Here is a 22,907-nt window from a genome sequence, read left to right as displayed (position 1 = left end):
TTGTGAGGCTGCGTCCCTCTCCTATGAGCCATTGGGACTGGTGAGATAACCAGACTGTTCCCGGGTACTTGCCTCTGCGAACATGTGATAGATTAAAAAATTTGACAGCCTCCCTGTAATCAAACCTTTAACCTTGTGATCACAAGACAGCATCCCTCTCCTGTCAGCCATTGGGACTGATAGGATATCCGCACTGTTCCTAGGTAATCGCCTCTGCGAATCTGTGATCGATTTTCAAAACTGACGGTAACCTGGAATCAAACCATCAACCTCTTGCTTGTAAGACTGCATCACTGTTCTCTGAGCCATTGGGACTGTTAAGATGTTGTCACTGTTTTTGGTTACTTCACTGGAATTAAGACATGCACATTGAGTAGCTGGATTAAAAATCACATGTGGGTAGGGATCAAACTGATCAAGTTAGTCAAGCAACTCTTAACCAGCAACTCAACATTCGCAACAGTTTAAACCATGACACCAAAGAGTCCTATTGCTGACAGGACTCAAATTTGCTAGCACCATGTTACGGAATCGAACCATCACCTCTTGGTCACAAGGCAGCCTCTTACCTCTCTAAGCCATTAGGACTGTTAAGATAGTGTCACTGTTGTTGGGGACTTCACTGGAATGAAGACATTTACATTGAGAACTAGATTAAAACTCATTATTCAAGATCTATATCCATTTATGGGATGAAACTGGTTCCTGCTTCAACGAGGCCTAAGTTTACACTGTATACACACATACCCAGTGAGCTACCAGGGCCCTGACAAGACACTAATAAAGTCATGGTTTTGTTTGTGGCAGATCAGACAGATTTGAACCCAAGGCCTCAATTTACAAAGTCTACCCAGTGTTACCCAGGACCCAACAAGATACAAACATTTTGAAAATACACCCTTAAGGTGATGTGTGTTTTGGCAATAAGGTCACATGACTAATACCACCTATCCAGATAAATGATCCAACCATATAAGCATGTGTACCATCTTGGGCTCAATCCCCTTCTGTCATGTTTGTCACATGGTAAAGTGAAAAGTGGAGATCTTTTTTTTTGGTGAAAATATGTATTTTAAAGAGTGCTTTAAAAAAAGTTACATTTAGCAGATAATGTTGCTTTATTCGGTGCAGATCAATGAAGAGAGACCAGTGTGAGACCAATCTACATTTCTAAAGCAACGTCTCATCTCCCTTGACAGATTATGAACTGAAGCAGGAATATTTAATTTCCGAAACTTAGTGTTTATTTGTATACATGAGTATATATTAATCTCTAACTCAAAAAAGGAAATACTGTACAAAGCATAACAAAATATCTATGTACAAATCAATAAATAATACAACAAAAACAATAATATAGGACAATTAATGTGTTCTTAGATCATTAAGATTAGAAAACCTTAAACAAGTCAATGCAATCAGTTATGAAGGTCTCAAGCCTTTGTGAAAACAACAATGGCAGCAGACACTGCAGTCAGTACTGATCTGCACAGAAGGAACGCTCAGATCAGCTGAAGCAAAGAAAGACAGTTTCCAGTTTATAGTTAATATAATGATTAAAACTTTAGGGCAGGCCATATGTCACAAACAGGACAATTAACATCTTTCCGTGACACAAAACGAGTATGCTTGAACATCGATCATAGTTTTTTCCTATCCAATGTTGCTTCCAGTCATCTTCATGGGGATGGTATAGTTTGTCTTGTGTAACCACAATGCATGTACCCTAATGTAAATTGGTTTAATACATTTAAGGGTTCTACAGTTTAATAGTTCATTGCATTTTGATATGAAATTAATTATCAGCCCCTCTACTCTAAATGTCCATAATTTTGGTACATCTTCTTGGGCCATTTGACTAATCTCAGCTCACAGATTAAGAGTATAGTTTCATATTAAGCATTAACAACAAGAGACTAGTGAGTAGTCACAGTGTTTAGTATAAAAGCAGCTAATCAGTGTGATTAGCACAGTGGAAATATCCAATCACAGTGTTCAATAGCAAGGGGGGAGAGCAAATCACAGTGATGAAGAGAGAGCCAATCATATGCCTTCCATCCTAAAACTTATACATGTACATCTCTCCAGTACTTCTTTAACCAGAGAGATCACCAGATTCAACCTCTTCTGTTCTATTGGCAAACGTTGATCAAACCAATCTATGAAGGATATTAGGAAGCGCATGCACCCAACAAAACTATCGGGATGTACCACAGTGCAAATTAAGTGAAATATTGATAACCATAATATAGACTGTGCACTGGCATACCTTTAACTGCAAGCTCATACATGATTGGCACCAATAAGCTGATCTAGGATAATGTTCGGGTGTCCTTACATTAGACTTCCTCTTGCATGCATGTGGCAGGTGTTTAAACATCCACGAGGGCATTCATCAGGCAGTAACAGACGACCAAGATCCCACTGAAAGTACTGGCGAGTACTATATGGTTTGTTTCATGTAGGCAATGAAGGATACGCCATCATAGGAGCCCCTGCATAAGTGGATATTTAAGTCAAACCAAATCGAATGCAGTCATTGGACAGTCCGAGAGTAATGCCTGCCGTCACCAATGTAAGGGAAAGAGAATAGTGATTGGAGAAAAAAAAACAAAAAAAAAAACAATTATCAGCACCATAGCAAAGTAGAGAGCTGCAGAACCAAAGAACGCATTTGCCAAATAGTATTGTACTGTTAAAATGGGGTCCTTAAATATTTGACACAATATCACTTTCTTAGCCTAAAGTTTCTCTCATACTTTGTTGTAACATACATCAGTCTTATTCTTTTTGACACATTCTGTCCCACGTCGGGTGAAATATTTTCAAAAGATAACTGAAGTCGTCCTTGTAGTGTTTGTGAATCAATAAAAAAAACACTTGGATCTACATTTCCCGCCTTTTTTCAATGACAGAAATGGCACAGACGTCATCCCATGTACAGTGAGTACGGCAACGTCTGCAAGTAAACAGTTAATGCTCTTCACACCTCCACAAAATCCATAATAGTCACATCCTCCCAGTCTTTCATTGTTCTAAAGGCTGTGTGCTGCTGTATAGTGCATTCCGTGCACAGACAGAATTTGGGCAGCACGGGTCCTAATATCCTGCACAGGTAAACAACACTGTTGACATCATTATCTCCGGCCGCCAGGTGAGATGAAGGACTCTAAAGCGTTCCTTCCCTCAGACTGAAGCAGGACAGCATCCTGTTGCTTTTCCGGAAAGGTTCTGTAGTGTTTAACCGTTGGTCCTTTAGTTCCACTGGGTTCTTTTGTAACTGATTGTAGCTCTGAGGAACATTCACCTCGGACAGAAAGGGCCTTCATCCAGCAGACTTGGAAGTTTTTTATTTTTTAATTTTTCTTCTAAGGGTAGAGGTGTCCTCAGAAGATCCCTTTGGCGATTTTCAGACCCTTCTGTTTCATGCGGGGCAGTGTGGAGCTGGCAACACTTTTGGCCCTGCCTGTCTTTGATGAGCCTCGCTTTTTTAAAACAAAGTCATAGTTGGCAGTTGAGTTCATGGCATAGAAGACATTGGCATTGTCTGGTATCCGCAGCTCTGAAAGAAAAACATTTACAAATGTATATTTAGTTATCGTTAAGTAGGCAGGCAGTGATAAGAAATTGATCATCGACCTTCAACCCTACCTTTATCGTCTGAAATTTTCTGCATCAGCTCATAGTCTTCCGTTTTCTCTCGCTCCACATTGTGTTTGACCATGGCTTTCCTGATGACGGCTGGGGTCTTGTCTTGACTGGTCACCTGCGCCACGAGAACCAAGGTTAAATTCGTAACGTTTGCAGCTAATTATTGATGCATTACCTCGACCGACCGAGAAAAATCATGTCATTTGTGCATGAAGACATCACACCGCTCACAACTACTTCCTCATCAGGTGTCGTTGAGGGAGTTTCTCCCCCCCCAGGCTCTCACCAGGATGCTCTTGTACATGTTGCCGTTCTCCACGTCCAGGCTGACGCGGATGATGCAGCAGTCGTCCACCTGCTGGTTGTAGAGGGGCAGGGAGAGGTTGGAGTAGTTGGACACGGCCGAGACGGAGCGCTTGTGGGAGCGGGCGGAAGGGACGGGGGTGGAGGAGGAGACGGAGGTGGACGAGGCGCTGCTGGAGCCCGAGCCCATCCCCGAGGTGTCCAGGGACGACAGGGAGGTGGACTCCCAGAACTACGGAGAGACAGAGAGAGCCGTCATCCACCGACAACAGACTTGGCGTGTCGTGCTACTTTGTTGCTACACGGTAAGAGTATGGGAGCATGGATGAACTACGTATCGTTAGTACGGTTATGGACAAACGCTGATGTCTTATTTTTAACAAGAATGAAGGTGAATGAAGGAACATGAATGAAGGTGAAGTTGAAGACAGAGAGTGACGGTGAAAGAGAGGGGTACAGTGGAGGAGAAATCTAGTTCTGAGCAGAGCTGCTAAGCCAGCTGGAAGAGTTCATGTACCGTAGCGCTTGGATCAGGAGTCTGGCCCTCTTTCCCCAAAGCGGAGACAGAATGTTTTACTGAGGGTGTTGATGTCTACAGAAGGGAATTAGAGCCACAGTCAACCATGAGAAACATAAACCACAAGGCTTATCCCACAAGGCCAATTGAAAAAGTGTTAATTTTGGATACAATATCAGTGATTATAACTTGAGTCGAACAATGGCAAACAGTGAATCCTCACTGTGCCTCATAATCTCAACCACTGTCAACAAAATCCAATCAGTGATTACTGATGAAAATTAAAGTAAAAAATAAAAGAACTAATAAGGAACCTGGACAGAAACTGCAACCATGGCAACGGCAGAGAACTGAAAGTGACTGTGTGGGGGAGTTGTGATTTCCCGTTCCCTTCTCACCTTCCTCTCGTGGCCCTCTGGTGAGTCGGACAGGAAACCGGGGTTAACGTCCTCCAGATCGGAGCCACTGGAGCCAATGCTAAGTGCGTCACCGCTGTCCCCTCCCCCTCCCTGGTACAGCCTGAAGTGGGTCTGGTCGAAGGACTTGGAATGGGAGCTTCCTGCACTGCTGGAGCTTGCTTCGGTCAGTTGGCGACTGGAGAGGAGGAAGGAAGAGGCGAAGATGGAAAAGGTGAGGGGTGCAAGGACTCTGTTTGGAGCTAGTCGACCATCCTCGGGTCCATGTAGGAGTGGTTTGGGTCGAGGGCGAGGGCTGTGGGACTTACTCGCTCCAGCGTTTCATGATCCCCCCGTTTTTCTTGGCTCTGAGAGTGTTGCTGGCATACTCTGACAGTGGCTCGATCTCACAAGACAGTGTGTAGCTGAGGGGGCATCGATACAAATATGAAAATCTGCTTCCGTGTTTTTCCCCCACAGAAGGTCATATTCACAATTTGAGGTAAAAAAAAAGTAACCCATGTCAACATTCAAGATGGCACCTTCCCCCTCACCTCTCCGCTTCACTGAGTCTCTCCACCCCTGAGAACCACTCTCTGAAGTGGCTGTCCTGGGTGAAGCTGTAGTTGTTGGATGCCAGCTGCAGCAGCTTGATCTGGGCGATCACCTCAAACTCCTGCACACAGAAACAGAAACGAGCCTTCAGTGTCAGCCGTGGTCTCAGCCACTTCAAGGGGACTGCACCTGGCAGCTCGTTTAGTAAACAAGTCGCAAGACCGTCTCGCTCTCGTACCTTTCTCCGCTTCTCAAAGTTGATGAGTCCACCCTGGAAACGATGACAAAACAAAGAATTTCATTCAATTCTGTGCAGGTTGCTCACGTTTCAAGCTATCATTTACTCCCAATAGCAAGCAGTAGAGACCGGTAATGGGTTCTTACCTCTGTGTAGTCCTTCATGGCTGTGTCCATCATAACTAGGTCGGTCAAAAAGGTTCCCAGGTAAGGAATGGTCCCCTGCATCACCCCCTGTCACAGACAAGTGATTAGAGGACAAATACTCACACTAAACAAGCAATGCCCCTCCCAACCCTCACCACAAGAGGGCGACATGACCATTACGAACACAGATCCGCCACCAGATAGAGCCATGAATTCCACACGTCTATGAACTCAGCGCTTGAGCGCTCATGGTATTTTTGAGGGTATTTACATTGGGTCACATTCCATGTGAAAACGATGAATTCCTCCCTCGGTGGACTCACCAGGGTGGACTCACCAGGGTTAGACTCACCAGATCTCTCTGCTGTTGGTGTTTCCTCTGAGCTCGTTTGGGGTTGATTTCCAAAGTGGCAAATTTGGAAGTTCCCTCCTGCCGAAAAAGGGGAAGAGTTTCAGCTTGTTGAAAATTAATTATAATTATACTAATAAACAGCAAGAACCAGGATATTGAAATTGTGCCCGCTAATAATACTTTCTTTTTTTTAATAAACACATACTTTGTAAGTAGTTTGACATAGTTAGTTAAACTGCTTTGTGAGAGGAATTAAACTCTGTGAGTTACCACAGTATTTTTGTAACCTTAGTCATTTTAGGAATGACGCATCATGAGAGAGATTCTTCACCCTGAGTAAGCTGAGCTGACACATCTACGTAGCTGTGCCTGGCCCCTACAGATACTACAGCGAGGGGAGGGTGTGCTGTAAGTGGTGATATCGCATCCAGCCACGCACATCTCCAGGGTGGGGTTATCTGTACCTGCCAACAGTCTCTGACATCAGCAGGGATTCCCTTGGGCTTTGACCTGGTTCCTCCCACAACTGGGCCTTAAGTGCTTAACTTTGTCATTCAGCACCCCAGGGACGCGTTGTTATACATATATATTCATAGGCCAGGAATAAAAGCCCCACACCTCCACCAAAGTACCCATTGTTTTTAATGCCATATCAATTCAAGGGTAATTTGTGGGTTTAAGTGTAACATGCACATCAATACATGCCTAAGGAACAGAACAGAAGCCCATTTAAACATGGATTTAGAAAAGTCATTTGTTTTGTTTTACATTTGCTGTGGAAATCCAGAGATATGCAGTTATATTGGGTCATCCAGACAAATTTCCTGTTGACCTTTGTCTGTAAAGAGCCTGCTATTAGAGAACTGCACCTCCATAAAACCCTTAACTCACCTTGACTAAGAGCTCTCTGCTCAGAGAGTAGTTGTTGTCATCTGAGAAGATCTCGGACAACTCTCTGAACGTGCGGAAATTCTCCCTATGGGCAGAATAATGTCAAGAAGTGAGACAGCCATCAACCTAAAAGCTTTTACTGTTCTACTTCCCAGCTTATGGACACATCTCCAGCCAACGCCCTGGTCCCCAGAGCCCTTGCTCACCTGGACACCTCGTCCCAGGTCCTCTTGAGGCGGTGGAGGGAGTTACACTGCAGGGCAGAGAGAATGGCTCGCAGAGACGAGAAGTTCTTCAGGATGCGACATTCCTGAACAGCAAAGCACAAAATGTTGACAATGACCAACAGTCGCAATGCCATGGTCTTACAAAAAAAAAAAATAGACGAGATGCTGTAACCGTGTATGGAGAAGGTCAGAGAGAGGAGGCCCACAGAGAGCAGACTTACCCGGGCCACTTCGATCCAGCGCTCCACCAGCCTGGCTCTCTGGGTGGGCTTCAACGTAGGGTTGCTCAGACAGGTGCTGATGACACAGTTGGTTACACAGTTGAACTGGGCCACAGTAGCTCTGATGGTGGGGGCCAGGTGCTCCTTCCCCTTCTTGTCCCTTTGGGACCAGATCCCCCCCAGACAGTGATAGGGGACCACCTTCTTGAACAGGTCCTACAGGGCCAGGCATGGGATTAAGTCACTGAGCGTTCAACCTTAGAGAAAAATGACCTCTCACGAGTGTTCGACTACTGACAGAGTCAGACTTAATGGGGGAGAGAGGTCTCACCGCGTCCATGAGTGTAAACTGCTCCGCGACCATGATGGGGTCGAACGACAGGAAGTTCAGGCCAGGAAGCTCGTCTTCGAAGCCGCTCTCTTCCTGTGTGGCGAAGGGGCAGCCGATATGCTCCACTGAAATAACAACAGAGGCCTATCAGCATATCTCTCTCCTCACGCTACCTCTTCAGTCGTCCACACACACACACACACACCCACACCAAAACATGAATACTTCTGAGGCCCAGTCGATTCAGAGACGGTTCTCTCACCGTCAAGGTCCGGCTCACACTGCTGCCGGTGGTGGAAGTGGGCCAGCAGGTTGCGAGCGCGCCGCTCCAGGTCAGAGCCGGGGAAGTGCAGGCGAAGGTAGGAGAGCAGCTGGTGTAAACATCCGTACTCCGGAGGGGTCCAGAAGTCCTCAGAGTACTGGTCCAGCCACGCCCCCAAGATGGAGGAGACGGTGCTGCAGGAGAGAGGCAGATTGTAAGATGCACTGGGACGGCGTCGGAAACACCTCGAATGTCTTCCCTCCGGGAATGCTGCAGTCCCACAACACAACTCAGTTCCCTGATCGTGCTTATAGAAGAGTCTTACTTCCTCCGCTCTGTGCAGTCCTCCTGCGAGAGTCTGCTTCCATCAGCTGTGGACTTGTTCTGCAGCCTGGCATACCTAGGACACGAAACCCACAGGTTTCTCAGCAAAAACACCAGGGAGCTAAAGGGGCTAAGCTGTGTGGTTCTACCGTGGGCAGGTGGAGGTGTGCAAGTGTGTGCTTGGTGCTCTTCACTCTACCTGTTGAGCAGGAGATCCAGCACCTGCTTGGTGGAGGCGAAGGAGCGGTAAGTGCAGAGGAAGATGGTGACGTAGGTGGAGTCCTTGCCGCGGAACGCAGACACCATGTACTCCACCAGCCGCTCCAGGGTGCCCGCCTTGATGGTGCGCACCTTGCAGGTCTCGTACAGGCTGAGGGCGGAGTCCGTCTCCACGCCCAGCCACCGCTGCCCCTTGCTGGCCGACTGGTGCAGCTGCACTTTCCTCAGGGTGATGGTGAAGACGGCTCCCTCCTCGGCCTCCTCGCCGATCTCCTGCGTCGAGCTCTGAGGACAGAGGCGAGGGAGAGGTGAAGAAGACGCGTGGCGGTCATCGGTGACGCAAAGGCACGGTGAGGGAGGGAGCTGCGGCGACGTTTCTCATCTTTCAGAGCCCGCGGACTCTCGTCCGATATCTCTATTTTATGACTCGCACGTATTACAAACACTGTGTGTGTGTCTGTGCGTGTGTCGATGAATAAATCACAATGTGGTTGTCGGCAAACAGTGGTTGCTAGATACCCGGCACCACGACACAGTTGTAAGCTTGTGCTTAAAAAAAACAAAAAAACAACAAGGAATTAACACAAGCTGCTTGTCGAATGAAAGAGGGCTCTGTACCAACATTTCACTGTTGTCACTATTTGTTTGTCCACCAACATGGAGAAAAACACTGAGTTGCAGACAATACTGCTTTTATACATTTACCACAGTCTGAACTCTCTGGTTTCTCAGAATGTAACCTTTTAGTGATTAACCCCTGCCTTTGACCTAGATAGAGGTGAGCGTGGTTTCCATCAAATTTAAAACGCATTGAAAAGGTACTAGTATGTGGTCTTGCACACCAGGGACGTAAGTCAGACGTTTACTTTGGGTATTTCTTGTTACTCTACTCCTCAGGTCTCACCCCTTCTTTCAGCCCTTACTCATACACAGCTCCCTGACCTTCCATCGCAATGCAACAGTGTTATGATTAAGTTTCCATGGCAGCAGTGCTGAGTCAAAATGCAACTGAAATAGATATGCTGTTCATTGCACTTCTGCAGGAACCACATCTTTTTAAACCAGATATCCAAGAGCTGTTGTTTGCGCTCTTGTGTAACACTGGTGTGTGACTGTCTGAAAGTCTTCAAACACACTGAGACCTTGGGACTAGACAGTCACGGCAGGTCTTATCAGTGGAGTCACACAGGCCCTCTTGTTGCTATCATTAAACCAAACACAAAACACAGCTCTCCTCCAATAGATGGACTTGGACAATCCGCAGACCCCAAGCCACCCCTCCCCTCTCTCTCTCTCTCTCTCTCTCTCTCTCTCTCTCTATCCCTCTCTCCCTCTCTCCCTCTCTCCCTCTCTCCGTCTAGAACCAGTTTTGATGAACATGTCCATTTGTGGGTATACATTCTCATGTAAACAGTGGTTGACTGGTCGTGGCCTCTGGGGTTTGGCAGGGCAACACAGGGTCTATACACATCTTCACTATGGAAATGGAAATGTCAGGGAAGTCTCCGAGGGGGGGGGGGGGGGGGGGGGACCGTGTTACCATGGAAACGAGAGGGAACTCCCACATAACCGCAGGAACAGGGCCGGACGGCTCCAGGAAACTGTCATCCATGCAAACGTCTTCCCCCCCATGCCACTCTGGCGAGTCACAGGTCCCCCTGCTGCCTGACTCACAGCTTAGTCCTCAGCTATTTGTACACATAAACAGATGAAACGAGATACCAAACAAGGGTCGCTCAGGCGCCACATGGCATCCTGCCTACCTCGGTAATATGTCTGTCTAAAAATAACGGAGCAAGCTGGGTTACAGTCCACCTTATTTGATTCAGACGGCACCTTTCACCTTATGTTGGGACACGCTGGAAGTCTCCACTGAGAGGAACAATAGCCTACTCTGAGTAGAAGACGCTCTTGTTTAAGGAAAACCCATTCAAAAGTGAAAGTAGACCTCAAATGGAAATTCCTCATGCAAAAGGGGAAACATGGGTTTGAAAAAAAAAAAGAAAAATTGCGTACTAAAAAAGTAAAATCTTGTGACAGTAAGGTTTGTTTAGAAGCCATAGAATATCTGACATATTTGTGTAAGCAGTGGAACCTTCTGTAACATTGCATGGGTGTTATGAATTGACTAATGCGAGACTGTGCCAGAATTTAACTTCTGTGGAGAGAAAAAGCATGTCGACAAGGACTATGCTTGAATGTCGACATTTATAAAAATGCCTACTGTGATACTGTAGATCAATGGCACGTAGCCTTGTCTGCATAGGGAGGAATGGGGAAGAGAGAGAGAGAATTCAGAAGCTCTCATGGCCACACAGACAAACGAGTGGTTGATCTTTGGACTCTAAACTGTGTAAATAGATAAGTCCATCTTGCAGTCAATTGAACAACAGAAAGGGTCATTTCTATACAGAAGTCAATATGTGGCAGGGGTCACATGAAAAGCCAAAAATACAGTGGGCTGCATCCAGTACACTCTGGCTAGATAATAGATGTTTTGATGAAGATCATCATCATGTTTATGGCACAGTTGCTGAGGGACTGTCCCATGGAAAACCTGAGAGAAACCTGAACTAAAAAAAGAGTAAACAAATACTCAAAAGAACAATAGTTCAGTCCATTATGACCCTCTAGCAAAGGCCACCGGCTTCCTCTCTCATACAATGAGTGTTGACAATGATATCAGCCTCTACTGTTTAGGGCACTATGGTCTACATTGGAGAGGACATTTATTCGGACAGAGTTCAAAGTTATGGTGAATGTAGGCTAGATCTAGTCCAGTCCTCTACTGCACCACTACTTTAGCCTAAAAGGAGACAACCAGTAATTTGGCAAACTTTGAATAAAGTAATTTTCCAGGCTCCCGGCCTAAACATTCCAACCGATGTCTGTTTCTCTCATTCGAAACTCCCTAAACCTGAGTGGCTCTCCCCACTTCTCTTCCTTTCCTTCCTTCTCCCTCTCGGTTCGAGTGATATGCGATAACAAAAGCTTCTCTGTGTCTCTGCATATACAAAACCAGCTTCAGTTTCTTATTTCAGGTCTCAAGTCGAACTTCCGGGGATCCTGTTTTTAGGATATCATCAAACAGCACAATGGAGTCCTTCAGCGCAAAATCATAATTTGTAAAACAGATATAACAATTAAACTAATGCAAACATATATAATAAAGAAATACACACATAAGCATGATTAACCAGGTTAATTAGCTTGAACTTGGATGGGCTGTTATGCAAGGATGTGCATGGCAACAGGACACATGCCTAAGGAACAATGACATCATCCACTAGTCAATTTACTTGTCGATTCTTGTGTAGCAGTGACCTTTCAGAATATCCAAGCAGCAACCAGCCTATTAGAGCCTTGTGAATCCAGGATCTGAGTTCATAGGGGCCCTCTTAGGGTTTAACAATAACCACTGGCTGAAGTGCTCTATAATTACACACAACTGAACCACAGAATCGGCCAATGTTCTGTACTGTATACACTGAGAACCCCAACAGAAGGAAATGAAAGCCTATGACTGTAAACCAAGCCTTTTGCTTAGCCCTGTAAACGGGGTGGATTAAGCATTAGGTAATTGTGTTACTGGAGAGGATTAGATTAGGGGAGAGAGGGGGTTATGGGTAGAAGAGACAGATATGCCCTGTCCAAGCTAGTGACAGGCATGAAGGAAACATACTGTCCTCAAAGACATGCCTTTAATGTCTGATCTCACAGTCTGGGTGAGGAGACTCCTGTGATCAACTACAAAACACACCCCAACAACTGCTGTAACTAAGCACCATGCCAAGAGACAGACCTTCAAGAGGGACCCGTATGGCTTCTGTCCATATGATACCTGAAAAAGAGGCCTTATATAAAGCCGGCAAATTTGATTACTCATACCCTATGTGTCTGTGTGTGTAAATTCAACAGCTCAATGAAGATGGCACAGGATGAATACAATTCTGGCTTATTCCAGTTAAATGTGTGCTTTACTTATCTTTTTCTCCAAATATATCACAAAGGTGGCCCCAGGACAGATATATTAAAAGTTTTTTTTTAACATAACAATTTTAATGTTAACAAATACATAATGTTTTTTCCACATTGTGGTTTTATACAGACTAATGTAATGGGACAAGCCAGATGACTCCACTTACTGACCGACAAATAAGCTATTTTGTTCCGTCTTACCTCAAACAAAGGTAGGTCTGGGTCCAAATGTGTAAAGCTGTGAAGAACCACCGGGCTCTCGTCCTCAGTAACCTCCAGTTTTACCCCATCCCAGATATTGCGCACCCTCCATGTCCCGGCATCAAACATCTCCTCGAGGTATCCCGATTTGACGTTTTGTGCTTCGTACTGCATCCTCATAACATAAACCATTGACACTGGTTACGACAATAACCACAACGCTATGCAGTCATCCTCTGTTCTCGACCTACACTTACGGGAGAATGCAACACAGAACGGAGAATTTGAAGCGCCGTACTGTATACGCACGGAGGCTGTTCATGACTCAGACGCGGAAAGTTCCTCAACGCTCCTCCTTCCTTCTTACGAAAATATCGGCAGCCGATCCCTTGCGTCGACATCTACTCTCTTAAAAGAAAGCATGTTGTTGTACAACAATAGTAACACTACTACTACTACTATTCAGTCAAATATGCAGAGGCCATCCACAAACCTATGTGTTTACGAGTCTTAGATGTCCACTAGAAAACTAAATTATATACTACTATAATAAAGTGGTATGTTGCCTACCTAGTCAACTTCAACTCCAAAACTTGAGGTGAAGGAAACAAATAGACAACTATCCTTTAATTTAATGGAATGAGATAAGGGTTTGCTGTTTTAAAGTGATTTACACGACACGGTACAATTACAAGGTAGCATACTTGCCATTTTTTTGTATTCTATTCTATGCTGTTGATTGAGACACGACCAAAAACCCGTCCGGCACTCCCCCCTATTGGTCAAAATGAGTTTACAAGAGTATCAGCAACAAATCTTGAATATTTATGATGAATATTTTTACAAAGCTAATCAGTGTTTACAGTATAACACCCTTTTATTACATGTTCTGCCTATTCCCACCATTTGCTCGAGATAGAGATTAACAATCCGCAATGCTTCATCATTAAAACATTTCTGAATTGCAGCTGTTTGAAAAAGGGAAACAGCGAGAGAGACCAAATTAGAGAGAATGCGAGACAGAGAAAGAGAGGGTGAGAGACAGAGAGAGAGAGAGAGAGAGAGAGAGAGAGAGAGAGAGAGGGTGAGAGACAGAGAGACAGAGAGAGAGAGAGAGAGAGAGAGAGAGAGAGAGAGAGAGAGAGAGAGAGAGAGAGAGAGAGAGAGAGAGACACACACAAGAAAAATGTGAGTGGGGCAAAGAGATAGAAGATGGCTAAGTTCTGTTGTCAGCCTACAGGTTGCAAGCAGTTAGCTGCAGTGCAATCACTCAACTGAAGCTGCTACATCTCATCCTCAAGTGACTTAACCACGGCACAGCTTCCATTTGTCAGCCTCTTGCAAGGATCGATAAATAACTGAGTTTGTTCCGCTTTGGCACCGGCAGATACCCCAACATAGTTTACTGCTCCCTGTGGAGGGTGAGCTCAACTCTGATGCTCACACACCTGCGCCCGTGCACACAAACGCACACTCACGCACGTTACTTACATGCCCTCAGGCACACACAAAACAGACAAGACACATATGGAAACAAACACTGACACTCGTGACTATGTTTAAAATCACCGAAGGTTACATGTACATGCTCCACTTTACATTGTGCGAAAAGTATGTCACCAAATAGGAAGTCATTGCAAGATAAGAGACAATATATTGAGGACAAGACGTTGCCTAACCATAACCCCACCACACGTCGGAAAAATAGATTCCTACCTGTCTATCTGCCGCTGTGTGTTTGACGTTACTCAACACAGCCTGGTAGACAGACCCGGTCCTACGGCGGCCTCCACTCCACAGTCCACACGTCCAAGGAGCCAACCACATCACTGCTTCCTTCACAACTAGGACCAGGGCTGAATATGCTTCCGATCAGACCAGAACCATGAGAGACAAACAGGGTTCAGGGTTCAAGGCTTGCTTTCCCCCTTCCTCCAGCCTCCTCACCTCGGCCCCAGATTGGGTGACCACCTCAGGCCCACTCCAAAGAGTATTGACTTTAACAGCTGTGTCAACACGAAGAGAACAGAATAATAAAACATTAACTTCTGCAAAAAAAAACTGTAATTCCAAAAAGCTCACCTGTGTCTTTCAGAACAAATGTTGAACAACCACAACAAGGAATAGTCGCTTTATGACTGCTGAACTGAAAATGAAAATGAGGTATGGATAAATGTATCTCCCTGAAATACCCTGGGAAGTTCCAAATTATTTTGTGTCGATTAAAAACTAAAATGGTGGAGGACAATACATGGAGTCAAATGATAAATGTATTGTATGAAAAATGTTAAAGTATAGGCTTTGGCTAATCTGGATTACGCAATTTCCTTGCGAATCTGGCCAGTTTTCCACAGGCCTATAGTCTTTTTCATATGTTTCTCACAGTTGGATTGAACCCCTGACAAAGACATCATGTTTTATGAGATTTTATGTGAACACGAAGTCAAGTTAAACAAAACATCCACTGGGTCACATCAGATAAAGAAAACTCCCCCAAACAAATGGGGACTTGGGAACCCCCCCCCCCTCCCCCGAGTCACACACGGTGACATAACTCCCCCAAGCCACAACCCTCAGGACTACCTGACAGAGAAAGCCGGCTGGAAAAAGACACTGGATTTATTGCTTTCCATTATTTGAAGCTGCAGAGCCATTCTGAGGCAGTCTGAGCTCAAAGGCCTTGGCATTTAGAAAGAAACATTTTCTCTCTCTCTCTCTCTCTCTCTCTCTCTCTCTCTCTCTCTCTCTCTCTCTCTCTCTTTCTCTCCAACTCTTTACCAACTGCATCCAACTGTGCTCCGTTTGAAAAGCAATCATCTTGAGGCAGCTTCACAATGGCCAGTGGAGACAGTCTATCTACCAGCAGGGAAATGCATGGTCTTTGTGATAGGGTTTGGACTCAAGACCACAAGCAGGAAAACATCCTAATTGGATATGTCTCCAGTGCAAGAAATCTACAAGGCAATTACGCTGTTCAACAGATAACAGGAAATGATTAGGCACCAGTGTGGTCAGTGACTATTGAGAAGAGCCACCAATAACTCAGAGTAAATAGAAGGAGAGTGGGAGCTGGAATTTGCAGTCAAAGAAAAACAGCTGACACGAGGAAATCAAGAGATACACTTGTCACATGAAGATAACAAGAGAATGCCACCAACCACACTTCCACAACAACTGAAAAAGTTGATAGACATGCAGAAAAGAGACAGACTCCTCGACTTTTTTCTCCATTAGCAAAGACAATCTTCTTTACAAATCAGCAGTACAGTGGGCATGACTCAACATGTATGAACAGAAAACATTTGGTGTATTCTCCATGGGGAGATGGTTGCCTAACTCTGTTCAGGTGTTTCCAGACTGACACAACAGCTGAACAACCACACATGTCAGTGCTAGCACTACAGTGAGTGACACACAACAGCTGAACAACCACAGTGGCTAGAGAATAGCAAAACAAACAATTTAACTCAAATACCAACCAATATGTTCCAACTTCATTCTTTTACCGACACGTCCCTATGTCCCTCCTTGATTCATATACTTCTATGAACATACAATATTGTACATGCACAATTAAAATGATCTATGCACACTCATACAATATTCTCTACAAAACACACATCCACAGTCATCTGCCTACCTCATCCGTCATTCCTCACACACATTGGTCAGCAATGCACTGCAGAAATACTAACGAATGTACGTAGGCAGAATTCCCATGTCGGCGCGCAGACAGGCCAGCAGAGAAGCAAACGCTCCAAATAAATCTCTATTGAACAGTGTGCGCTTGCTTACCAGGTCTTCCAATATTGTGACAGGAAAATCAAACATGCACATCTTGACAGGCTGGGCCAGGGCTTTGTGCAGGCTGAACAGAGACTTAGGCTCCATGCTGCTGATCACAGACACTGAGCACTGAGGACCGTGGTTCCCGCAACAACAGATCGCTTGTTCGCACTCGCATCAAATACAAAAACAGGAACTCCGCACTGCTAACAGCACAAGGGCTTGGACTGCCTCTATACCTCCCACTGAAGAAGGGGAAGAATATTTTTCTGAAAGAGGGACCCCCCTCCCCTCACTGGCTTCTTCTACTCTCTCTCTCTCTCTCTCTCTCTCTCTCTCTCTTTTCAGCATCAGAGTGTCTCTCACAAGGGAATGTCTGTACTCTGAGCAGCTGCCCTCTCCTTTCTCTCTCTTTCTTTTTTTCTTTCTCTCTACCTCTCTCTCTCTCATTTCATCTGCATATGAAGGTATACACTCTCAGAATACAGTTGCAACATCCTACATCTGACTTACTGTAGCAATGAAATGTTACGCTAATTGACCACAACTTACGTAACCTCCTGCTGAAAGCAGAACAAAACAGAACCTTGAAATGAAAGGTACAAAGCAAGCCAATTCCTCTCCGACTCCGTCCTCTGACAGTGTTGCCGGTAGCGACACAATGACACCAGGAGAGACGGACCTACTTGAGTTGCTGAATGCAACAAATGCAGCCCAAACATTCTTGACCTAACATAAGTATCCCTATGCATCTTCACAGTTTGAGTTGCTTTTAAGCTCCTATAGAAGGGAGGAGGAAGGGTGGACTTATAGAGTACTGATCAGAGGTGAAATAGGACCATGGTCCACACATTTTTCCAACTTGAAGCCATCCTCTCTAGACTCTGCCTGAGGCTTCAAGCCATCAAACAGACGGCAGAGCTGAAATGAACTACATGATATGTAGGTCATGCAGCTTTTACCCCAAAACAGTTAAAGTGGTTCTTACATGATTAGCCTAAGTTGTATTTGACCTCAAAGAAAACTCTATGCATCTCATTTACAATTTAAAACTGACATAATGTTTGGCAAATTAATTAAGCTATTTGTTCAATGTGATGAGTGGCTCTGGAAAATACAAGGTTTAATATGGCATAATATCCTAAATAGGCTTGAAGATATTGACATCTTACATTTATAGTAAATGTTTGGGGAACATGGTAAATGCACATTGATTAAAAAAAACCCCAGCATTCAATTTTAGATTGTAAAGCTATAATGAAGATGAGTCATTTAGGCAACCCAGTTCAAAGTGATTGGTGTGAAAATAATGAATACCGTGCTATCATGACAGCGACAAGGGTTTGAGCACTGAGAACTGTTTTCACATGCAGAAGCTGTCCCACACTTGAATACTGTAGACGGCCAGTTGTCATGGAAACTGTAAGGCAAAGCTGTTCGCTCCTGGGGTTGAATTTATAGCGACATGAGAGTTCTGCCTTACCGTCAGGACAGGAAACCTCACTGTAAGCTACAGTCCACTTCATGTACACACATAACAAAGACAGGACAGGGTGGTGTACTCCCACACGTCAAATTAAAGATGTCCAATGTTTTAGGTCCCCTATACGTCGTACTGGTTTAGCTGTCGGTGCAACAGAACACAGACACAAAGTGTCAGACTCAAATCTTTGCAGCTCAAGATTTGAGTTCAAATCTCAGGTTCCTGTCACATTCCACCTGTGGAAGAGAGTCATAAACCCGTGCAGACATGAAGTTGAGCGCTTTCAAATTTCTTTCGGTTGGGAAATTGCAAATGATATGCCTCATAAAAGCTGCGTAGGAAACTGATAATGTGTGTGGTGATAGAATACTCACTTTCCCAAGAGACATGTAGGCCTAATTGGAAGATAACTTAATTTGACTGATTTCGTAGATAAATCAATGTTTTGGTGCTCAACAGTCCACAAGGTAGACATTAGTGTTTGTAGGAAGGAACACCTTATTCCAAGAGTGATGCACAGAGTAGCATCTTGCAAAAGCCAATCTTACTTTCCATTTCCTGCCAAAGTCAAAAACCATGCTACCATGGTTGCAAATGTATTCCATGATTTAAATATGAATTATACATATAATATTTTATTTAAATGGGGTAGCTAAGGTTTTTTTTTTTCTTGGGACTTTCTTTGCCACACAAAAAAATCATTTGAGACCTAAACAATAAAGGTCGCCTTCCCTCTGCCTCTGAAGGCCAAAGAGCTATTTCAAAAAGGATATTTCCTAGAGAGCTAGACTTCCTAGCCAAGAATATCCCAGTGGCTATTGTTAATGGTTGTCAGTACAGCCTTACTGAGTTAAAAACAGCAGACCGGGGAGACCAAATTAGAGAAAATGCGAGAGAGAGAGAATGAGAGAAAATGCGAGAGAGCGAGAGAGAGCAGAGAGAAACAGAGAGGTACTCAAGCAATGGTGCTCTGTCTGAGTAACCCCCCAGACATAGGGCAACTCTAGAAAATGCAGGATATTATTTTAAAAGTACATGGATCCATAAAACTCAGTTAAAAGTGTTTTTAGTGAGATTCACTGTAACTCCATCATGAGGCTAATGTGTCCAGCTGACCGTCAATTCTAGCATGTATTTGGTACCCGAGCCAGCTTGGTGCAATCCTATTGGCTCAATTAGGCCTACTCTTCTTCATAAATGTAAGGGGAAAGGTCCTTACCTGTTTTTCCAACATTATCATCCTTTCAGAGTCATGACCTTCGTGCAAAATGGGTCCCTAAGTTCAGAATAGATTCCGTTGTCCTCTTCTCCCAACCGTTTTTATAGAAAATGATACAAAGATATTTTTCAATTTTATCCTACTGTAGAAGTAAATGTTTTAACCCAGCGAGAAATCTTGACATTGAATGCAGAATAAAGGCAAACAGGCTACATGCAAACAGCGATTTTTTTTTGTGTTTTTTTTTTTTTGTGCCAAATTGCCAGGTGTCATCGTCTTCAATAACGTTGTCGTGCAGTCCTCCAACCAATCATGCAAGCTGCACCAGCACGACTCACTTCAGAGAATTGTCTGACATTTTCAATACGTATATCCAAACGTCCAGTTAATCAAATATGGGAAAAATGGCCAACTGCGGGTCATAGACAGTATCATCTCGCTTGGATGTTGACTTGATAGCACATCTCGCTAACGTTTCGTACGGGATACGGAACGACACAGCTGCAATCGGGTGATGCAGCTGTTGTCAGTAGCTACATAGCAACAAGGAAATGGGTACCACACCGCTGGATAACAATATATCATTCTCATACGTAATTGTTAAAAAACATGTTCTCTTCTGTCATCCACCCATATCATTATCTGTTTGAAGAATCAACCTAACCCGAAGGCAGAGTTTCTAATTTGTGCTTAACGTAGCATGATGCTACTCCTCCTCCAGTTGGTGTTCTTGAATACATCCCGGACAGCGTAACCTACTGAGCGTAGATGAAGCAAACGATGTTCTTGAACAAGTCCTTCAGCTGCATTGTGGGAGTTTATGTAAAAGCAAGATGGCAGCTGCCTGTGCACGAACGCTTAGTAAGGTCGGCTGGCAAATACTAGAATCTCAATCATGCCGCCCTAGCAAAGTATTTTCCCTGGTGCCGAGGGCTTCGCTACATGGGTCGAGCCGCGCTTATGGAACGGGTGGTGCAGGATTTCGATCCAAATTGCTCTTTGCACCACCCCTGCGTGGTGGTAGCAGAATACTCGGATGTGCGTTTCTGCTGGGAGGGGGGATTGGTTTATACCAGACCATAAAGTTCTCTGTCCAACGACACCTGGCTGAAGAGGAACCCAAGGTAGTATGATCTTATAATGAAGTTATACTATAGGTTGTATGCAGCTTGCTGTAGTGCTGTCGGTGTCATTAGCATTCCATTAACAGGTCTCTTCTCAGGCTTCTGGAAGGGAGATTAAATTGACCCTGTACCAGTACAAGACCTGTCCGTTCTGCAGCAAAGTTCGGGCATTTTTGGATTTCCATGGCCTGCCATACGACATCGTGGAGGTCAATCCAGTCATGAGAAAGGAAATCAAGTGGTCAACATACAGAAAAGTGCCTATCTTGATGGTTAATGGTGAAGTGGTAAGGACATGAGTCAGGTGTCAAATCAGCATGAAGGGGATATGCTCGGCAGAGACCAAACGATTCATTCTAGTAGTGTAATGCAAACAAAGCCATATTTTACACAAGTATGCAGGTGAAATATGCCTTAAGGTTTAAAATGTTTATACTATGCACTCACATGTGGGGCCTACGAGGAAATTTGAGGTCTGTTTGAAATTGAAAATGCTGATTTAGACAGCAATGTATATGCTATAGCATAAAGTTCATTTGAACGAAACTGATATTTGGTCTTGGACTCATTGGAAAACAATGTGGTTTCTCACTCTTGCTTTCATATCCTACAGCAACTGAATGATTCATCAGTAATCATCAGCGGTCTTAAGACATACTTGATTAGCAAGTAAGTAGCTATGTCACAGACGTATATTCTTTCTTGGGTGTTTGGTTTTTGGGGATGAGATGACTAGAAACACTCTGAACCTTCTCTACAGGGGGAAAACCATACCAGAAATTCTCACCTGTTACCCAGAGATGAAGTCCACCAACGAGCGGGGGAAGGAAGTGACAGAGTACAACAACAAGTACTGGGTGATGGTGACCGAAGCTGAGGCCTCGATGCTGTATCCAGAGAAAGATTCCAGGAAGTCAGTCCATAACGTTAGCTGGCAGATATCTGCCTGGTCAAGCTCAACAAAGACAACCCCTCTCTGCTAAATAGAATACAATATGGATAGCAATTGTTTGTTTTGTGTGTGTGAAAAAGTCTGCATCAGTTTGTCTTTCTGCGCCACTAAATCTATTACAGAGAGGAAATCAAATGGCGTCGATGGGCAGATGATTGGCTTGTGCACCTGATTTCCCCCAACGTGTACCGAACTACTGGAGAGGCCTTGGCTTCTTTTGACTACATTGTGCGAGAGGGCAAGTTTAGCAGTTTTGAGGGATTCTTTGCAAAGTACGTTGGAGCGGCAGCCATGTTTGTCATCTCCAAAATGCTGAAACGAAGGTGGGTGAGAGAGCCTCCTGTGTCATAAACACATTTTGGCACATCTACATCCAGACATTCGTAATGATCCAGCAACTTGCTTTGGAAATGTGTGTTGTTGCCTACGACATCATCTTGAACTTTTTATCCAGGCACAACCTGCAGGATGACGTGAGACAGGACTTGTACAAGGCAGTCAATGATTGGGTAGCAGCTATCGGGAAGAAGAGGAAATTTATGGGTGGCAACCAACCCAATCTGTCCGACCTGGTAATGTCAATTTGTCAACATTTGCCCACTCGTCTTATAGATGTTTCTTAGTAACTACTACTCACTGTTTCGCGGTTTTGACCCCTCTGTAGGCAGTGTTTGGGGTCCTCAGAGTGATGGAGGGTCTACAAGCCTTTGATGACATGATGGAGAACACCAAGGTGAAGTTCTGGTACAAGCGCATGGAAAAGGCCACACAAAACCATGAGGGGAAGATTTGAACCCCCACCCCCCCCCTTAAAACATTGTCTATGGTGCATACATTCTAACAGAAGATCGCTTCCAGGCCTCGAGACTGAATCAGCAGGATATCACAAGATTGTATTTTGGAGAGGTTGTATCAGGAATGGGGAATACTTTTCCTTATAGGAGCTTCGACTGCTGCAATTTGACTAGGCACAGGAAATATATTTAGTTCCCATATAAATTTACTTATGCTTTCAATAGTTCACTTTAATAAACATGTAGCAAATGTAACAATTTAGCTTCTCGTCTGTGTTACTGCCAAGCTGTGGTTGCCAGTGAAATCCATGTGTGCATTAGCAGCCATGAACCACTGTGAAAGTATTGTTGAGCAAACTATTATTAATTAAAATAATTATAAAAACATACAATCTAAGTATTTTAGGTTGTAATAAAGTATGCTATATTAATACCCATATATAGCTTCATACATTTAATGATTAGAAAAAGGTTCAATTTGATGTTTCTCAGTCCTATGAATCTGTAGGATGTTTTACATGAGACTCCTAACTTGCCATGTTGATGACCTGTGTCTTTTCTGTTCATTTCTTAATAGTACAATCAAACCATTCCTGTACAATGTTCCCTTTTTACCTTACAGCAATGTAGTAAAACATATGGGTAAAGCGTTCTAGAAAAATCTACTTCCATAATAGGAAAACATCTTGCAAATGTGTATTGGGTGAACTAGCTCTAACATCTGCATCTGGAATAGTT

The 22,907-nt window shown here is 44.2% G+C and overlaps 2 protein-coding genes across 5 annotated transcripts; one reads left to right on the top strand and one right to left on the bottom strand.

Annotated features, from left to right (window-relative positions):
- Positions 1–1,221: 1,221 nt before the first annotated feature.
- On the bottom strand, positions 1,222–20,241 carry LOC146232890 (ral guanine nucleotide dissociation stimulator-like). Of its 3 annotated transcripts, XM_084690622.1 has the most exons (20): positions 13,305–13,350; positions 13,069–13,219; positions 12,812–12,986; positions 8,613–8,917; positions 8,415–8,489; positions 8,090–8,283; positions 7,828–7,952; positions 7,497–7,712; positions 7,255–7,358; positions 7,049–7,133; positions 6,158–6,235; positions 5,806–5,892; positions 5,660–5,692; positions 5,421–5,542; positions 5,196–5,291; positions 4,870–5,065; positions 4,472–4,546; positions 3,938–4,186; positions 3,652–3,766; positions 1,222–3,562 (listed from the first exon to the last, which is right to left on the bottom strand). In XM_084690622.1, the coding sequence occupies exons 2-20, from the start codon at positions 13,131–13,133 to the stop codon at positions 3,387–3,389; spliced, it is 2,571 nt and encodes an 856-aa protein (XP_084546748.1). In that variant the 5' UTR covers positions 13,134–13,219; positions 13,305–13,350; the 3' UTR covers positions 1,222–3,386. The 3 variants fall into 3 exon arrangements, with proteins under 3 accessions (XP_084546748.1, XP_084546750.1, XP_084546749.1); XM_084690624.1 differs by lacking the exons at positions 12,812–12,986; positions 13,069–13,219; positions 13,305–13,350 and adding an exon at positions 19,300–20,241; XM_084690623.1 differs by lacking the exons at positions 12,812–12,986; positions 13,069–13,219; positions 13,305–13,350 and adding an exon at positions 14,528–14,764.
- Positions 20,093–22,427, top strand: ptgesl (prostaglandin E synthase 2-like). Of its 2 annotated transcripts, none has more exons than XM_084690628.1 (7): positions 20,093–20,423; positions 20,522–20,710; positions 21,037–21,092; positions 21,184–21,336; positions 21,498–21,698; positions 21,830–21,947; positions 22,040–22,427. In XM_084690628.1, the coding sequence occupies exons 1-7, from the start codon at positions 20,133–20,135 to the stop codon at positions 22,166–22,168; spliced, it is 1,137 nt and encodes a 378-aa protein (XP_084546754.1). In that variant the 5' UTR covers positions 20,093–20,132; the 3' UTR covers positions 22,169–22,427. The 2 variants fall into 2 exon arrangements, with proteins under 2 accessions (XP_084546754.1, XP_084546753.1); XM_084690627.1 differs by having other exon boundaries at positions 20,510–20,710.
- Positions 22,428–22,907: the final 480 nt, after the last annotated feature.

The sequence above is a fragment of the Hypomesus nipponensis genome, chromosome 24 (assembly GCF_054491055.1).
Source record: "Hypomesus nipponensis isolate SF chromosome 24, ASM5449105v1, whole genome shotgun sequence".
NCBI lineage: Eukaryota > Metazoa > Chordata > Actinopteri > Osmeriformes > Osmeridae > Hypomesus > Hypomesus nipponensis.
Note: the sequence above shows the minus strand (reverse complement) of the source record. Positions and strands in the feature narration are given on the sequence as shown.